The following is a 15,258-nucleotide window of genomic DNA, read 5'->3' as shown; positions in this document are numbered from 1 at the left end:
ACACCACAACTAATTCACTTTCCAAACATGGTAAAATTAGAGTTTCATTTACTGCAAACAACTGTACATGTGCATGCACATCTCACAATTATCATAATAATTATCAATTGATTCTTATGTAGTGGTGTCCAGTGCAAAGTATTTAGGCGGAATATCTTAGCTACCTGGAGTAATGTAACCACATTCACAACATCTGCAACAATGCGAATGCGGCTTATACATTTTTAAGAAATAAGGTAAACTCCTCAATCAAGCTATATATGGGCTCTGAGTCTCTGGCTCCATATATATACTTAAAATCAGGTAAGGTATGCATATCATATAGAAAAGATCCAATATAGTGTTGCAAAGTATGTGATGAATGATTACTCATGAACATATAAGTAGTGTTATAATAATTATGCTCATAATGTACGTGGAAATAATTCAATAATGTTTTTGTGGTAAGTTAGTTATATTTACAGCAGTCACACTGAAGTACCTTAACACCAATGTCATTGCCCATCAGAGGACACTCATAGCACTTCAAAAAATAATAGGTCTTAATAAACTCTTACATTTCTCAATGCAATTATGGAACAATCTACCTGTAGACATTTTGATCAGCTAATGTCTATTATTATTATGTCTTACACAGTAATAACAAGAGTAAAGTTATAATAAATATACTACGTCGGCTTGCAATCTTTCCTTATATGCAAGTATCGTATGCATGTCAATAATTCATGCAAACTACTGGTACATATGTACTAGCATCTTTAATAAAAACATTGTATCATCCATGCTTGACCATCACACTGTAACCTCATATTCAAGATCCTGTATCATCAATGTACATGTTATACTTGTTGTATGTCTTACTTCATGTGATCACTTCACACATATCTCACTACAAGTTGTGATGAAGTGATTCTCATAATAGTACATGGACAACAGGATATGTCAATATGGCCTAAAAATCTAATGCTATACACACTTAACTGTATGTAATAGGTATAGCTAACTAAGTATACACAAACTCACTAAAATGTTTTACAGATTCTAACTCTATTTCTGTAGTCAAAACTTTATACACACTACACACACTATAGATAGTTGACTCTTGATCAAGGTAGAGTAGTACAGGTTACAGGTGGACTACTCCACCTTCCTGAGATACACTCCACAAGTGCTGTTCCACTAATTGTGTAACCAGGGTTACAGGTATAGACGGCTGAATTACAATCAGGAAACACAAACACCCTTCCATTTTGAGGATCATTTAGAGGTCTACAATCTGTAATCAATGTAAAGCATACGTAATATAAAATATGTGCATGAGCATACAAGAAACTTATAATATTATGTATGTGCATGTTTAGTAAGGTTTATTGTGCGATGAAGAATTTTTTGATACTTCTATTTGACAACAGGTAGATTGACAAAGCAGTCAGTACCTGACTGCTTTATTAGAGTATCTCGATCTTTTCACCGAAATCGTAATTCAGAACAATGCTATAAGTGTTGCCATCATGTGAGAAACTATTATTTAACTATAGGATGTTTGAATGTGCCCTGTTCCATGATAGATTCTAAATTCTGGAAACCTGAAGTTTCAATTTCTTAATGTTTCAAGTAGTGTGTAAATTCCAAAGGGGTTTCCTGAGACCCCTGGAAACCCCCATTGGTACGCCCCTGCTACACAAGGTCACAACCACTGCACTATTAATCAGAAAAAATAACACTTTCTCCAAAGTTACGATCATGAACAAAATTTACCAATTCTGATGCAGGTAAGATTGTACCAATATATGCTGATACTGTATCAGTATTGGGGTACTGCTCTATTGCAACAGCCTTTTACCGTTTGGCAAGTTGCGACTTGTCATCAAACTGCTAGTTAGCAATAAGTCTGCAATCATATGTACATGCCAATATCATGTTACTGTAGCTGCATTACTAACAACTGAAATAATTACTAGGATTGAGACTTATAATAGCATTTGATGTTATTTATAAACCAACGGCTGAGCTTTAAGAATAAATTAACTATTGCTTCTGTGACTAGTTTCTTACAAGTTACAACTTCTCCATTAAAACTCCTCATCTTATAATAAATGCTATCCCACTAGGGACTGGGAGAAGAGGGTATACCCTATTATAATATAGGGAGTTGGAATCCTCAATGTCTTTAGCATAATTAATTGTACCTATTATAAAATCACAAAGTTTTAATGCTTCATACGTAGTTTAAACGAGTCATACCCATGTCAACTAAAATATAACTCTGAATTTAACATCAAACATAACCAATATGGCAGGTTTGTACTGGACATTGAAAGTCATACCACCATTAGGACAATTTGTGGCTAATGAATATCATAGTATAACATGCAGTGTTGCTGTGACTGTAGACTGTTGTATGAAAGTAATTAGAATCAATTGTGTGTCTTTTCCATGTTAAATCTGACTTTGGCTACTCAAAATGAATTCTTTGTTTCCCATCCACCTACCTTGTTTACTGTCACCACTAAAATGTTCCATTATTCCATGGTTTTTCTTACACTGACTGTAACTTAAAATATGAAGGTACAAGGCTTCAGTGTAATTTCTTATGGTTTGTGCTGAGGCAAAATGGTTGTCAATCTGATAATGGAATAATGAAAATGTAATGCCCATATGCACACAAATAAACCTGAGTGGAAGACAAGAAACTGAGAATTTATTTGGAGTGGCCTAACGAGCATAGTTCAGGAAGAGTCACAATGAAATTGTCACACGTAACATACACTGCATGTTATGAAGGCATATTCTAAGGTGTTGACATGTGAGTACACAATCTGGAAATTTGGAAACAGCCACAAAACATTTGGCTGTATAAATTAATGGCATCTTGTTTAGCATACACTCTGTGGTACACATTATACAACATGACATTATGCAATAAAATAATATTTCATAAGCATGCACTATACCAGGCCTGTATTTAGGGAGGGAGGGGGGGATTCCTGGGGTTCCATCTGAAATTTAACTTGTGGGCTTGCAGCAGAAACACCATACTATCTTAGTTACTAAATGGGAACAAGGCAGGGCAGTATAGCTACAGTGTAATAGGAAACTTACATTGATTCCTTAAAGTGGATTAAGGGAGATATTGAACACTATTTAAAGATCGAGATACTCTAATAGAGCAGTCAGATGAATTCTAATAGGGTAGTCAAAACTACTCAAATAGAGCATTCATAACGGAATACGGCATTAAAATAAATGTAACACTATAACCTGAGAATGATTTAGTAACTAGTTTTTAACTTCAAATGGAGAATTTGGAAATGTATATTTGGATCACTATTATCTGAACAGCCATACACCATAATTAAAAATATCTTATACTATTCATGAAATCTAAAGCAGCTGGGGGCTGAGTCCCCAAGCATCTATTATATACTCACTAGCAAATCTGGAACCACCTTGGAGACTGTACCATATTACTTACTCGCTATTGACAGACGGACACGATCAGACACAACAGTATCTCCATCTTTGTTCTCAATAACACATCTATATGAGCCTGTATCACTTCTCTTGACATTTGAAATTGTTAAAATAGGTCCATTAGCACCACGAATGTTTCTTCTACCGTTCCTCCACTGGTAGGTAAACATGTCACTCCCCACACCTCTAGCTACAGCATAAAACATAGCAGTGTCTGTCACATCTACACTCTGACTGGATGGTGTCACTGTCACCTCTGGTAGACCTGTACCACCAATACAACATTCACACTATCACCTAACAACATCATCATAGTCATACCAGTAACTGTCAGTTTAGCACCATTTGATGAAACAGTCCCTCCCTCATTACTTGCCACACAAGTGTATGTGTTATCATCAGATGATCTCACATCTGGGATCACCAGGGTATTGGTGTTTATACCAGTCACTTTACTAGGAAATGATCCTGATCCAATTGTCCATTTATAACTGACATTATAACCAGTAGCAGAACATGTAAATGTGGCAGTTTGTGTGAGTTCAACTCTTGCTGGTATTGGCTCCAAGACAATTGTAGGTAATCCAACTAGACAATTGTATAGCAAATATACGTATACCAAATAATTCAATGTGTATTTTCACTAGCAGAATTATTAGTACCTAGTAATTCAAGAACTTGATTTTCAAATATAGTTAAAGGCTACTTGTATATGAATCTGTGATACAAGCAAAACCGGACCACTTCAAAGTCACCTCATTAGTGCTGCCATGACATAGAAAAACTCTATATCATATATCACCAAGGTTTATGTCACAATATAAACGTATGTCACGATATAGAACTAACCATAACAATTGTAAGACAAATATATACAAACTCCTCATTGTAAGTTAAAACTTCTGTTGAATGTATACCGCAAGTAAAAGTTACTCATGGTAACTAGGTTTTAAGTGTTGAGACAAGTGGCTGGCACCACATAGAAACCTTAAAACCTCACGGCTTGTGCCCACTACTAAACCATCGACACATAACTTAATTAAATGCCAAATACCATAATATGTCTGGCCTCCCCCACATCATTATGCTAATATAAGCAGCACTATCACGCAGCCATCAATATAACTGATTGGCCATATCATATCATAACTATCGATGTATCGATATATCGTGGCAGCACTACACCACATGCACAGCAATACATAAAGAATATGCAAATGCTCATATTGTATTATAAACTGTGCTGTAGTTGCTTGGAGCTTATATTATTGTCTATGACAGTAACAAAAACTTTGTGAATTGTTCTCTTGTGTACTAGCTTGCTTTGATCATGTGATCAAAAGTAGGAAGTTAAGAGTTCTAGTATGCTTCTAAAGGAGGTTATGCCACAGCAAAAAGACCTAAACCTCCATGATCCCTAATATACATTATACCATACTGTATGATATAAATTATAGTCTACTATAGAAATTTGCCTTGAAATAGACTAACTTAAAGCAAACACAAGAAGTAAGGAATTGAAGGTGTATATCTTTTAATAGATATGGAACCTTATTAACCCTATTATGATGACAGCCACTGTACTAAAGTAGATGTATGATATAAATAACCAGGGGCGGTTCTAGAACATTTGCTGACTGGTTTCCAACTCAAACACAAAAAAGGCGGGATCCATTCTAATTACAGCTATTTTAGCTAAATATGAATAAAAACATCTGAACAAACCGTTTCAAAGTTAAATCTTACCACTAAAAGTCTATACAGACAGATTTGATGCAGTATTGAAGATTTGCAGAAATCGACAATTAATTTTAGAGGCACTTAACACGTTTAAGGCTCAGAAGAAACAATTTTGTGCTAAAAAGTACAGTTTGTGTAGTTTGATCACTAGAATATTATTATCTTTTTAGCAATACACCTCGTTTTAGACTTAAATTTCGTTTCAATAATTTCTTTGATTTAAAAAGCTGACTGGTTTCCGGAAACCGGTCAAACCCCCTTAGAACTGTGCCTGTAAATAACACATAGATACTCAAGCATTTCAGTTATTAGATACTAACAACTGAAGCGCTGGGAAGTTATTGCCCTTTAAACCATCAGAACGTATTCCCTGTGCTATGACACAGCTACCGATACCACAGGAACAAAAAGCAGGACAAACGTTATGTATATTACCATTAATGCTCAGTGTTGCATAATTTGATTTAGAACTTCTATCACCATTAATGGCCACACATCGGTAGTTACCAGCATCTTCTGGTTGTAGGTTAATGATAGTGAGAGTATTAGTGTTCACTCCAATGGCACCAGATGGAATACTACCACTCTGTCTCTCCCAAATGAATGATGTTGCTCCATCTGCCTCACAAGTTAGGGAACTCAACATGTATTCATTCCTTAAAATCACTGAGGAATTTAACGGATAAAGTGTTACTACTGGAGGGCTTCCTATGGTATAAACCAAATAGGAGAAATGACAATTACAATAATTGTGCTTGAAACTATACACAGTAAAACCCAATTGAAGAATAATTTCATTTATATATAGGTGGTCAAAAATGGGGACAGGAGGGCTCTGATCCCCACAATCTTAGACCATGGTTTATAAGATATAACGTAAACAGAGATAGTCAAGTAGTCAAGTAGTACTCGAATAAAACATTTACCTTTCAAAACCTCTCAAGGGAGTTTCAAGCTCCCTTAAGGGTATTCTACAGAACTCATCAAATGGCAGGTGCACTATGTGCAATGTGATAGCATTATTTCCCAAGGTGAATACTTTCAAAAGGATTTGATTCCTATAAACGTCTGTTATAATTATCCCGGTATACATATGTACATCTGATTATTTGATCATCAACAAGTATACACATCATTTCAGTATTAGGCAACACAATGGAATTACACCTTATACATTTTTAAAATCAGTATTGCATTGAATACACTGGCTTAGTAAAGATGTTGAATCCTAAGTGGTGACTATATATGTAATACCTAAAAAAATTAAATTAGAAAACTTAATATAGCTACTGTTAAGAATACAATCGTGTTTTGATAAAGCACCTCTCAAGTCTGGTAGACCTGTACCACCAATACAACATTCACACTACCACCTAACAACATCATCATGGTCATACCAGTAACTGTCAGTTTAGCACCATTTGATGAAACACTCCCTCCCTCATTACTTGCCACACAAGTGTATGTGTTATCATCAGATGATCTCACAACTGGGATCACGAGGGTATTGGTGTTTATACCAGTCGCTTTACTAGGAAATGATCCTGATCCAATTGTCCATTTATAACTGACATTATAACCAGTAGCAGAACATGTGAATGTGGCAGTTTGTGTGAAGTCAACACTTTGTGATGATGGTAGTGTAGTAAGTTCAGGAAGTTGAACTAGTATTTAAATGTATACAATGAAGTAACATACTTACACCATTAAACCTCACCATTAATAGTGATTGTAGCATTATCAGAGGAACTATTTCCACAAAAATTAATAGCCACACATCGGTAGTTACCAGCACCTTCTGGTTGTAGGTTAATGATAGTGAGAGTATTAGTGTTCATTCCAATGGCACCAGATGGAATACTACCACTCTGTCTCTCCCAATTATACGATGTTGCTCTATCTGCCTCACACGTTAGTGACAGGTTGTGGTTGTTAGTGGACAACCTGATTACATCACTTAATGGGTGAGTAGTTATGTTGGAGAAGGGGCAGTTGCATCCTGTATAAGAGAAACTTGTAAACTACCTTTTAAAACCGACACAACAAACCTGTGGGGAATGTTAATCCTCCAGGATGACCATAACCTTCACTGCTTGCAAACCCATACACCATTGTAGTCATCAGAGCTGATGTATTAGTATGGATGATTTCAACCACACCCTCTGATATATTCACCTTTGTAGCATACGCTTCAATGACATTGTTAACTTTAACTGGTACCCATTCCTGTGTGTCTAGTGACTTATTCACTCCTCCTGCTAACAAGTAGATCATGTCAGGTTGAAAATATTGTGCCAGTACTATGATGTTAACAAAATGGTTGTAACCTGATTGATGTGGGTTACGAATTGTAGAGAAACTAAACTTATTTGAGTAGTGAATGGTAGCAGGTACAAGTGACATCATTGGATCACCATAGTGACCATTATATAGCCTTCCATGACTAAACTGAGTAATTAATACTTCCTTGCTTGAATGAATAACACAGTATTCCTGAAATCCTGATGACCTTGTTGACAGATTCACATTCATTAATAGCATAAGATCTCCTTGTATCATTACAGTAAATATCAACAATAGTGGAGTTGTATGCTGCCAGTACTTTAATAGTATAGCTAGCAGCAAGTGATGTAGTATAATGCACCCTACCCCATAAAGTGGTGGGTGGAATTTGTTCAACTGCATGCCCACACTCCTGTACATTCCATGGTATTTTGGTACATTCATGACCACTAAATACAGACACCGGTTTGTTAGTAACAATTTTGGTACCAATCAAATCCTCGAATGATCTAACATACACTGTTTGTAACCTGTTGATCACAAATGAATATTGTATACCACTAGAAAGATTAGTATCAGTATTGTTAACTTTAATGGTGACTGGTTGTGTGACTGTCAACTTCATCATTGTGTTGTTCTCTGTACCAACTATCAGTACTGAACTATACAGGTGGCTAAAGTTAAAAATAGCCCTACGTACTGACATACCATAATACACATAATCTTCAACACACAAATTTGAAGTGAGTAAGGCAAGAAATGAGTCACTAGAAGCAGATCTTTGCCCTGTATTCTGTCCAATCACAGTCACTCTGTCACTACTGGTCTTAAGGTAAATCCCCATATCCTGATCATCATGTGATAACACTACTACACTACCAGGAAGATCCACAATGTTCTCATTGTTAGCAGTAACAGTTCCATTGTAATAATATCCTATTCCTGGAATCTCAATGGAATAGGACACTGGTTGTGATTCAGTGGTCATTATTATAATGGATGGACTGCCTCTAACAATATTCTCATAAAAACCCAAATAGTAGTTTCTACCTACATACAAATTATAACTAGTGTTTTACACTACAATTACATACATACATCTGGGTGTCACCCATGCCATTACTGCCATATCAGGCAATAGCTATAGCTGATCACATGTACACTATTACTTAACACTAGAGTCAAATTTTGCCCAAAATGCTTTCAGGAATTTCCCAAATTTTTCACCTATTATGCTCTTTAGTGTTCTTATTATGCTTGCATTATGCTCCTAACATTTCTTACATTTATCTTGGAGCATTTTAATCAGTGAATGCTCTATTTGAGTATTTCACTACAAAGTGACTGTTCTATTTGTGAATATCAATCTAAGGAGCTATGTACAATGCATGTGCTCTATTGTAGTTTTGCAGTTTCCACTGACTTGGAGAATCGATCTATTTTCATGGAATTAAGTTTGAAATATCCACCTATAATATGCTAGCATTATGCTGGCATAGCACTCCAAAAAATTACAAATTCAATGGTCTGCAGGGGCGTAGGGAGGGGGGGTTCCGGGGGGTTCAGGAACCCCGCCTGTAAAATTTAGACTTCTGCAAGCAGGATCCTACTACTCTTATAAAATGGGCAAATGAATGGCAGATGGACTTTAATGTATCTAAATGCAACATCTTACAAGTTACCACACACCATACCACCAAAATATTTACATATCAAATGAATGGAGTGCCCTTGAAATCAGTAGAAAAGATTAAATATCTTGGAGTTTACTTGAACAATAAACTTTCATGGCACGATCACATTGACTACATATGCAACAAAGCAAATCGATTACTTGGTTTCCTAAAGCGAAATTTACATTCCTGTCATAAACACTTCAAAGAATATGCCTACAAACAATTTCTGCTACCATCTATCGAATATTGTTGTGCCATCTGGGACCCACACCACCAAAATGACATTTCTAAACTTGAAATGATTCAACATCGAGCTGCTCGTTTCGTCCTAAATAAGCCTTGGAACAGACACCACCGTGACAGTATCACAGACATGTTAAATGAACTAAATTGGCCATCTTTACAAGAATGCAGAAAGCAAGCACGCCTCATTCTATTGTACAAGATAGTTAATCATTTATTATTGGTCCCAAATCGCTGTCTGCCATCATTAAATCAAACTGCTACCAGAGCCCATCATGATCAGAAATTTAATCATATACAATCTTCAGTAAACACGTATCTCTATTCATTCCTACCCAGAACTATTCCCCATTGGAACGATCTATGTATCCCAAATCTATCTACCATTGATCTTGAAACATTTAAACAATCAACTACTCCTACTTTATAACTGTAACTTGGCACTTATTGTATTTATTGTAACTTAGCACTCACTGTAATTTAGTACTCATTGTAATTCTAGCACTTATTGTAACTTACCACTTACTGTAATTTAGCACTAGTTGTAACCTAGCACCTATTGTAACTTAGCACTTATTGTAACTTAGTACTAATCATTATTGTAACTTAAATTATAGGCACTTATGTTATTGCAACTTAAACTATGCACTTATGTGTACGTACCTTGTACATTAGCGTAAAAACCCTGTTGGGTGTTTGCTAATCAATAAATAAATAAATAAATAACACACCATTTAGTGTGGCAGGACAAAATGAGTGAGCAATATAGTGTAATGGCACAGCACAACAATTGATAAAACTTACATTCATCTCTCAGGGAAGGATTTACAGAGGTAACATGGGCCCTCTTCAAAACTTGTTAAAAAGATCGATATACTCTAATAGAGCAGTCAGGTATATACTCTAATAGAGCAGTCAGGTATACTCTAATAGAACATGCATTTAAATATCCATGTCCATATGAAGTTTTTCAGACATTCCAACATTAAATGCAAAACTTAGCATGACCTTATACTGCTATAGCTTTGGTGTGCAGTGTTTAAAGATATAGAGCTCTAGTAATTTATCACTTGTGTTATGCAAAATGAATTCATGCTATGCATATTTGTATAGTTATATTGTTTTGATTGTCATTTGTATCAGTGGATTCATGGCTCCTATACCACAGTGAGATATAACCATCACTTACAGATTACTATATGTGTCTCTATGTGTTATGCTGTCTGTTTCCACTAGGTGACTTTATCTAGTACTACCTTCATCCCAGGGGCACTTAATGCATCATAATTAATGTACTTTTTGCATAAAATATAGCAATTTGCTGAGTTTTGATTTATTAAAATATTGAAAGTCTCTCAGAGGCTGGGCGCTGCGCCCCCAGACCCCTGCTTCTAGTAACTCAATGCTGGTGCTGGAACCCCCCTTCAAAAATCCTGGCTACGCCCCTGATCCATCTATTACATTGGTCGCAGAGGACGGTTTTAAAGTGATGGCAGCTCGACACGTTAGTATTCCAAAGTCTTTTAGTGATGGGGACGCTCGTGAATGGTTCCAACGTTTCGAAATTTGTTGTTCAGCAAACACGTGGAACGATGAAACTAAGGCGCTGAAACTTCCAACGTTGCTGGAAGGAGAAGCACTAGTTGTGTGGCTTGAACTTACTGAAGAACAAAAGACCAGCTACGCGCTTGCAAAAGCACAGATGATAACAAAAATGGCGCCGACGAAATTCGTCTCCTTGGAAGAATTTCGTTCACGCAAGATGCGACCTGGAGAAGCTATCGCACTTTATCTTCATGACCTCAAGCGAATATTGCAACAGGCAATGCCGGAGTTGGCGGCTAATGTGAGTGGGCAGCTATTGTTACACCAATTTTTATCTGGTTTACCGGGCCCAATAAGTCGACAGCTACGTGTAACCGGCGAGACCACAGATTTGGATACTGTTGTTCAACTTGCCAAAGTGTTGATGGTAGTTAGTGAACAAGAACAAGCGGCAGCAATCACTACCCCACCTACAATTCCCAGTAATGAAGTAGTTCAGCTTAAGACACAAATTTCACAATTGACAAAGCAGGTGGCTGCACTTATGGTACTGCAGAAGAGTGGAGGGCCTAAACGCTGCTTTTATTGCAAGTAACTGGGGCATACTCAACGTAATTGTCCTACACGTCTGACCAGCCAAAGGTGCTATAATTGTGGTCCACCTGGCCACTTTGCAAAGAACTGTTGGCAGGGAAACGGCCAAGGGATGTCTGCAAGGAGCAGCAGACGTCCCCCTTATTAATGAGCTCCAACAAACCCATTGTAGTTGCTACCATTAAATCACATGCAGCCAGTGTTGTGGGCAAGGTGGGTGACATCAGTACTGAAATAATGCTTGATTCAGGCTCTTCTGTGTCTCTCCTATCCCAGGATACTGCAGCAATGCTGAAAGGTGCCTGACCCAGACCACTACCTCAAGTACAACTACAAACAGCATCAGGGGAGTCACTACCCATTATTGACTACATTAGTGTGGAGATACAGCTCAACAGAATGGAAGCACCAATTTACCGTGACTTCATTATCGTTCACAATCTCATTGCTCCAGTCATTTTAGGTATTGACTTTTTTCACCAACACAGTCTGCTTCTAGATTTTACCAGTCGCGAGGTTCAAATATACCCAAAGCAGGATCCTATCCCTAAAGATATTCGGGCTATTTGGGACACTACAGTACAACAGAAGCCACATATCAGTGTCATTGGGAAAATTTCGACAGATGTTACTACAGACTGTGCCATCCCAGACTATGGAGCTCCCAAGCAATATGAGTTACCAAATTGCCAAACTACCTTCTTGTCCACATTGGTTAGTCAGTACAAGAATTTATTTTGCACAATACCAGGCAACACATCAGTTACGTGTCATCACATTCCCACTAAAGGGGTACCTATTCGTGTTCCACCTAGACGTGTCCCAGCGCATTACCGCAGTGAAGTGGAAAGGCAGATTCATCAAATGTTAGAGCAAGGCATCATCACTGAGAGTAGTAGCCCCTGGATGGCCCCGGCAGTGTTTGTTCCTAAGACGTCTGGTGAGCTGCAAATCTGTATTGACTACCGACAGCTCAACAAACAAACTGTTCGAGATGCTTATCCCTTACCACTACCTGACGAAGTCCAGGATCGTCTTGCGCATTCAACAGTGTTTACTACCCTTGACCTTCACAGTGGCTATTGGCAGCTTCCATTAGTACCAAATGATCAGGAGAAAACTGCATTTTTTCCTGGGCCTGGCACGGAGCTGTATCAGTTTTGCCGAATGCCCTTTGGCCTTTCAGGTGCTCCAGGATCCTTTCAATGTCTGATGGATTCAGTTTTACGTGGGTTGCCATTTGTTATTACCTATATTGATGATTTTTTGATCTTTTCTCCTACTGAAGAACAACACAAACATCATTTGCAACAAGTGTTTCAACGTCTCCAAGATGTGGGTTTAACCCTTCGTGGTACCAAATATCACATTGGTATGCATAAAGTTTGCTATTTGGGCCACATCTTTGACGGTAAAGGAATGCATCCTGATCCTTGTAAAATTGCTAGTGTTCAAGATTGGCCAACCCCTACCAATGTCACAACCCTTAAACAGTTTCTGGGTTTAGCCTCGTATTATCGGAGATACATTGAAAAGTTTGCTGATATAGCTGCCCCTCTTCACAATCTGACAAAGAAAGATGTTTCCTTCTCATGGACCCCAGACTGTGTTCAAGCTTTTTCTGCACTTAAGTGCAAGTTAACTCAGGCACAATATTAGCTTTTCCTCACTTCACTACTGATGCTACTCCTTTCCTGCTGCAAACTGATGCCAGTGTGGCCTAGGAGCTGTTCTAAAACAGGGCGGCCGTGTCATAGCTTATGCGAGTCGCGCCTTAACCCAAGCAGAGAAACAGTATAGTACTATCCAAAAAGAATGCCTTGCAGCTGTCTATGCCATGAAACGATTTCGTCATTATTTGTTGGGGCGTCCATTTCAGCTTATCACAGATCATGCTCCATTACAATGGCTTTCATCCCAAAAGATGGAAGGATTGCTTTGTCGTTGGGCCCTTGCCATGTAAGAGTACAGCTTTGAAATAGAGTATCGTAAAGGCACTCTCAATGGTAACGCTGATGCCTTGTCACGTCTACCAACATCTGCCGCAGTATCAGTTGCTATGACTTCTGCAAAAAAGGCAACCTCTGATATTCAACAAGAACAGCAAGCTGACCACATTTTAAACCAGATCTATTGTACATTGTTATGGTCAAAAGAGAAGCCTACTGATGCTAACTGGAAACAGCCCCCTTTCAGACGTTATGTACAACTGTGGCACCAACTATCAATTGTTGATGGTGTTGTTTGCATACCTATGCCCCAAGTCCTTCCTCTGTTAGTCTTACTGTACCGCTGATTCCACCCTCACTCCGGAAACAGTATATTCATCAATCACATGATTCACCCAGTGCAGGCCACCAAGGTTACCTGAAGACACTAAGTCGTTGCAGGAAGACGCTTATTGGGCAGGTATGGCTAGTGATGTCCAACAGTATGGTCAAGAGTGCGGTGTGTGTCAGAAATCCAAGCTCCCATCTCCAACTCGAGCACCATTGTCAAATATTCCCATTGGAAATTCATGGGAAATGCTGACATTTTGGAAGTACCGATGTCCCGTAACAATCATCGTTATCTACTTGTTGTTATGGACTATTTTACCAAGTGGGCTGATGCCATACCGCTTTACAATCAGAAAGCTACTTCTATCACTGCTGCCATTGTCAAGTTATGCAGCAATTTTGGCATTCCAGATGTTTTACATTTGGATCAGGGTAGGAACTTTGAAAGCTGTCTTTTTCAACAGATGCTTAATGATGTTGGCATTCAGAAATCAAGGACAACAGCTTACCACCCACAAGGTGATGGTATGGTGGAGCGCTTTAATCGCTCCCTATTACAGCTACTCAGGTGTTATGTAACAACTGAAGATGACTGGGAACGTTACTTACCATTAGTGCTTTATGTGTACTGTACAGCGCAACATTCATCTACTGGTGTCTCTCCATTTCAGCTAATGTTTGGAAGATCACCTCAATCATCACCGTTTCAATCACCTACCGCCTTTGACCCCAACACGTACTCAGCCCAATTACAAGCTAAGTTAGCTTCACTACAAGACTTAGTTCACTCTACCATTGCGGCTGCAGCTCAACAACAGAAAGTTCAGTATGATAAACATTCTCATGTTCGTTCCTTTGTACCTGGAGATCCTGTATGGCTGTCAATTCCCACAAGTGGCAAGCTACAACCACGATGGCAAGGCAATTGGGAAGTTGTAGAGATCAAAAACTCTGTAGATATCAAAGTTAGTGATGGAAATAAGACTAAGGTTGTACATGCGAACAGACTGCAGCATCGTAATCAACCCTCACATGATTCTACAGTATCAACAACTATCACTGACACCATTTCAAACAGTTGGTTTCCCCCTCAAGTTGATCACCAGATTATATCTGTACCTCCTCCTTCACAAGGACGTTATCCACAGCGTGTGAGAAGACCTCCTGATTGGTTACGGCCATAACGCTTGGGACAAGCTTTTAAATGGAGGGACGTATGTAGTGTGACTAACTGTTATTAATGTAACCGCATGTATGTATGATTACTTAGTGGTGCACATGTATGATTCTTATTAATGCTTATCATTGTGTACGTGACAGGGGGTATAATCCGTCTATTACAACTGCAATGAACAGTTTGATGAAGAGTATAGCATTCTTTACACTATACCAAACAACATGACATAAATGTGTCATTACAGTAA

At 38.1% G+C, this 15,258-nt stretch overlaps 2 protein-coding genes across 2 annotated transcripts; one reads left to right on the top strand and one right to left on the bottom strand.

The window, feature by feature from the left end:
* Positions 1 to 810: 810 nt before the first annotated feature.
* LOC136255005 (titin-like) lies at positions 811 to 8,626 on the bottom strand. Its single transcript, XM_066047725.1, has 10 exons — positions 8,596 to 8,626; positions 8,206 to 8,547; positions 7,906 to 8,145; positions 7,263 to 7,829; positions 6,932 to 7,213; positions 6,612 to 6,878; positions 5,650 to 5,922; positions 3,796 to 4,062; positions 3,476 to 3,739; positions 811 to 1,276 (listed from the first exon to the last, which is right to left on the bottom strand). The coding sequence occupies exons 1-10, from the start codon at positions 8,624 to 8,626 to the stop codon at positions 1,107 to 1,109; spliced, it is 2,703 nt and encodes a 900-aa protein (XP_065903797.1). The 3' UTR covers positions 811 to 1,106.
* Positions 8,627 to 10,905: 2,279 nt separating this feature from the next.
* On the top strand, positions 10,906 to 13,214 carry LOC136255004 (uncharacterized). Its single transcript, XM_066047724.1, has 2 exons — positions 10,906 to 11,552; positions 11,933 to 13,214. Exons 1-2 carry the CDS (start codon positions 10,906 to 10,908, stop codon positions 13,212 to 13,214), a joined length of 1,929 nt encoding a protein of 642 aa, XP_065903796.1.
* Positions 13,215 to 15,258: the final 2,044 nt, after the last annotated feature.

This window comes from Dysidea avara, chromosome 5, assembly GCF_963678975.1.
Source record: "Dysidea avara chromosome 5, odDysAvar1.4, whole genome shotgun sequence".
Taxonomy (NCBI): domain Eukaryota; kingdom Metazoa; phylum Porifera; class Demospongiae; order Dictyoceratida; family Dysideidae; genus Dysidea; species Dysidea avara.
This window is presented reverse-complemented; position numbering and strand designations above follow the sequence as displayed.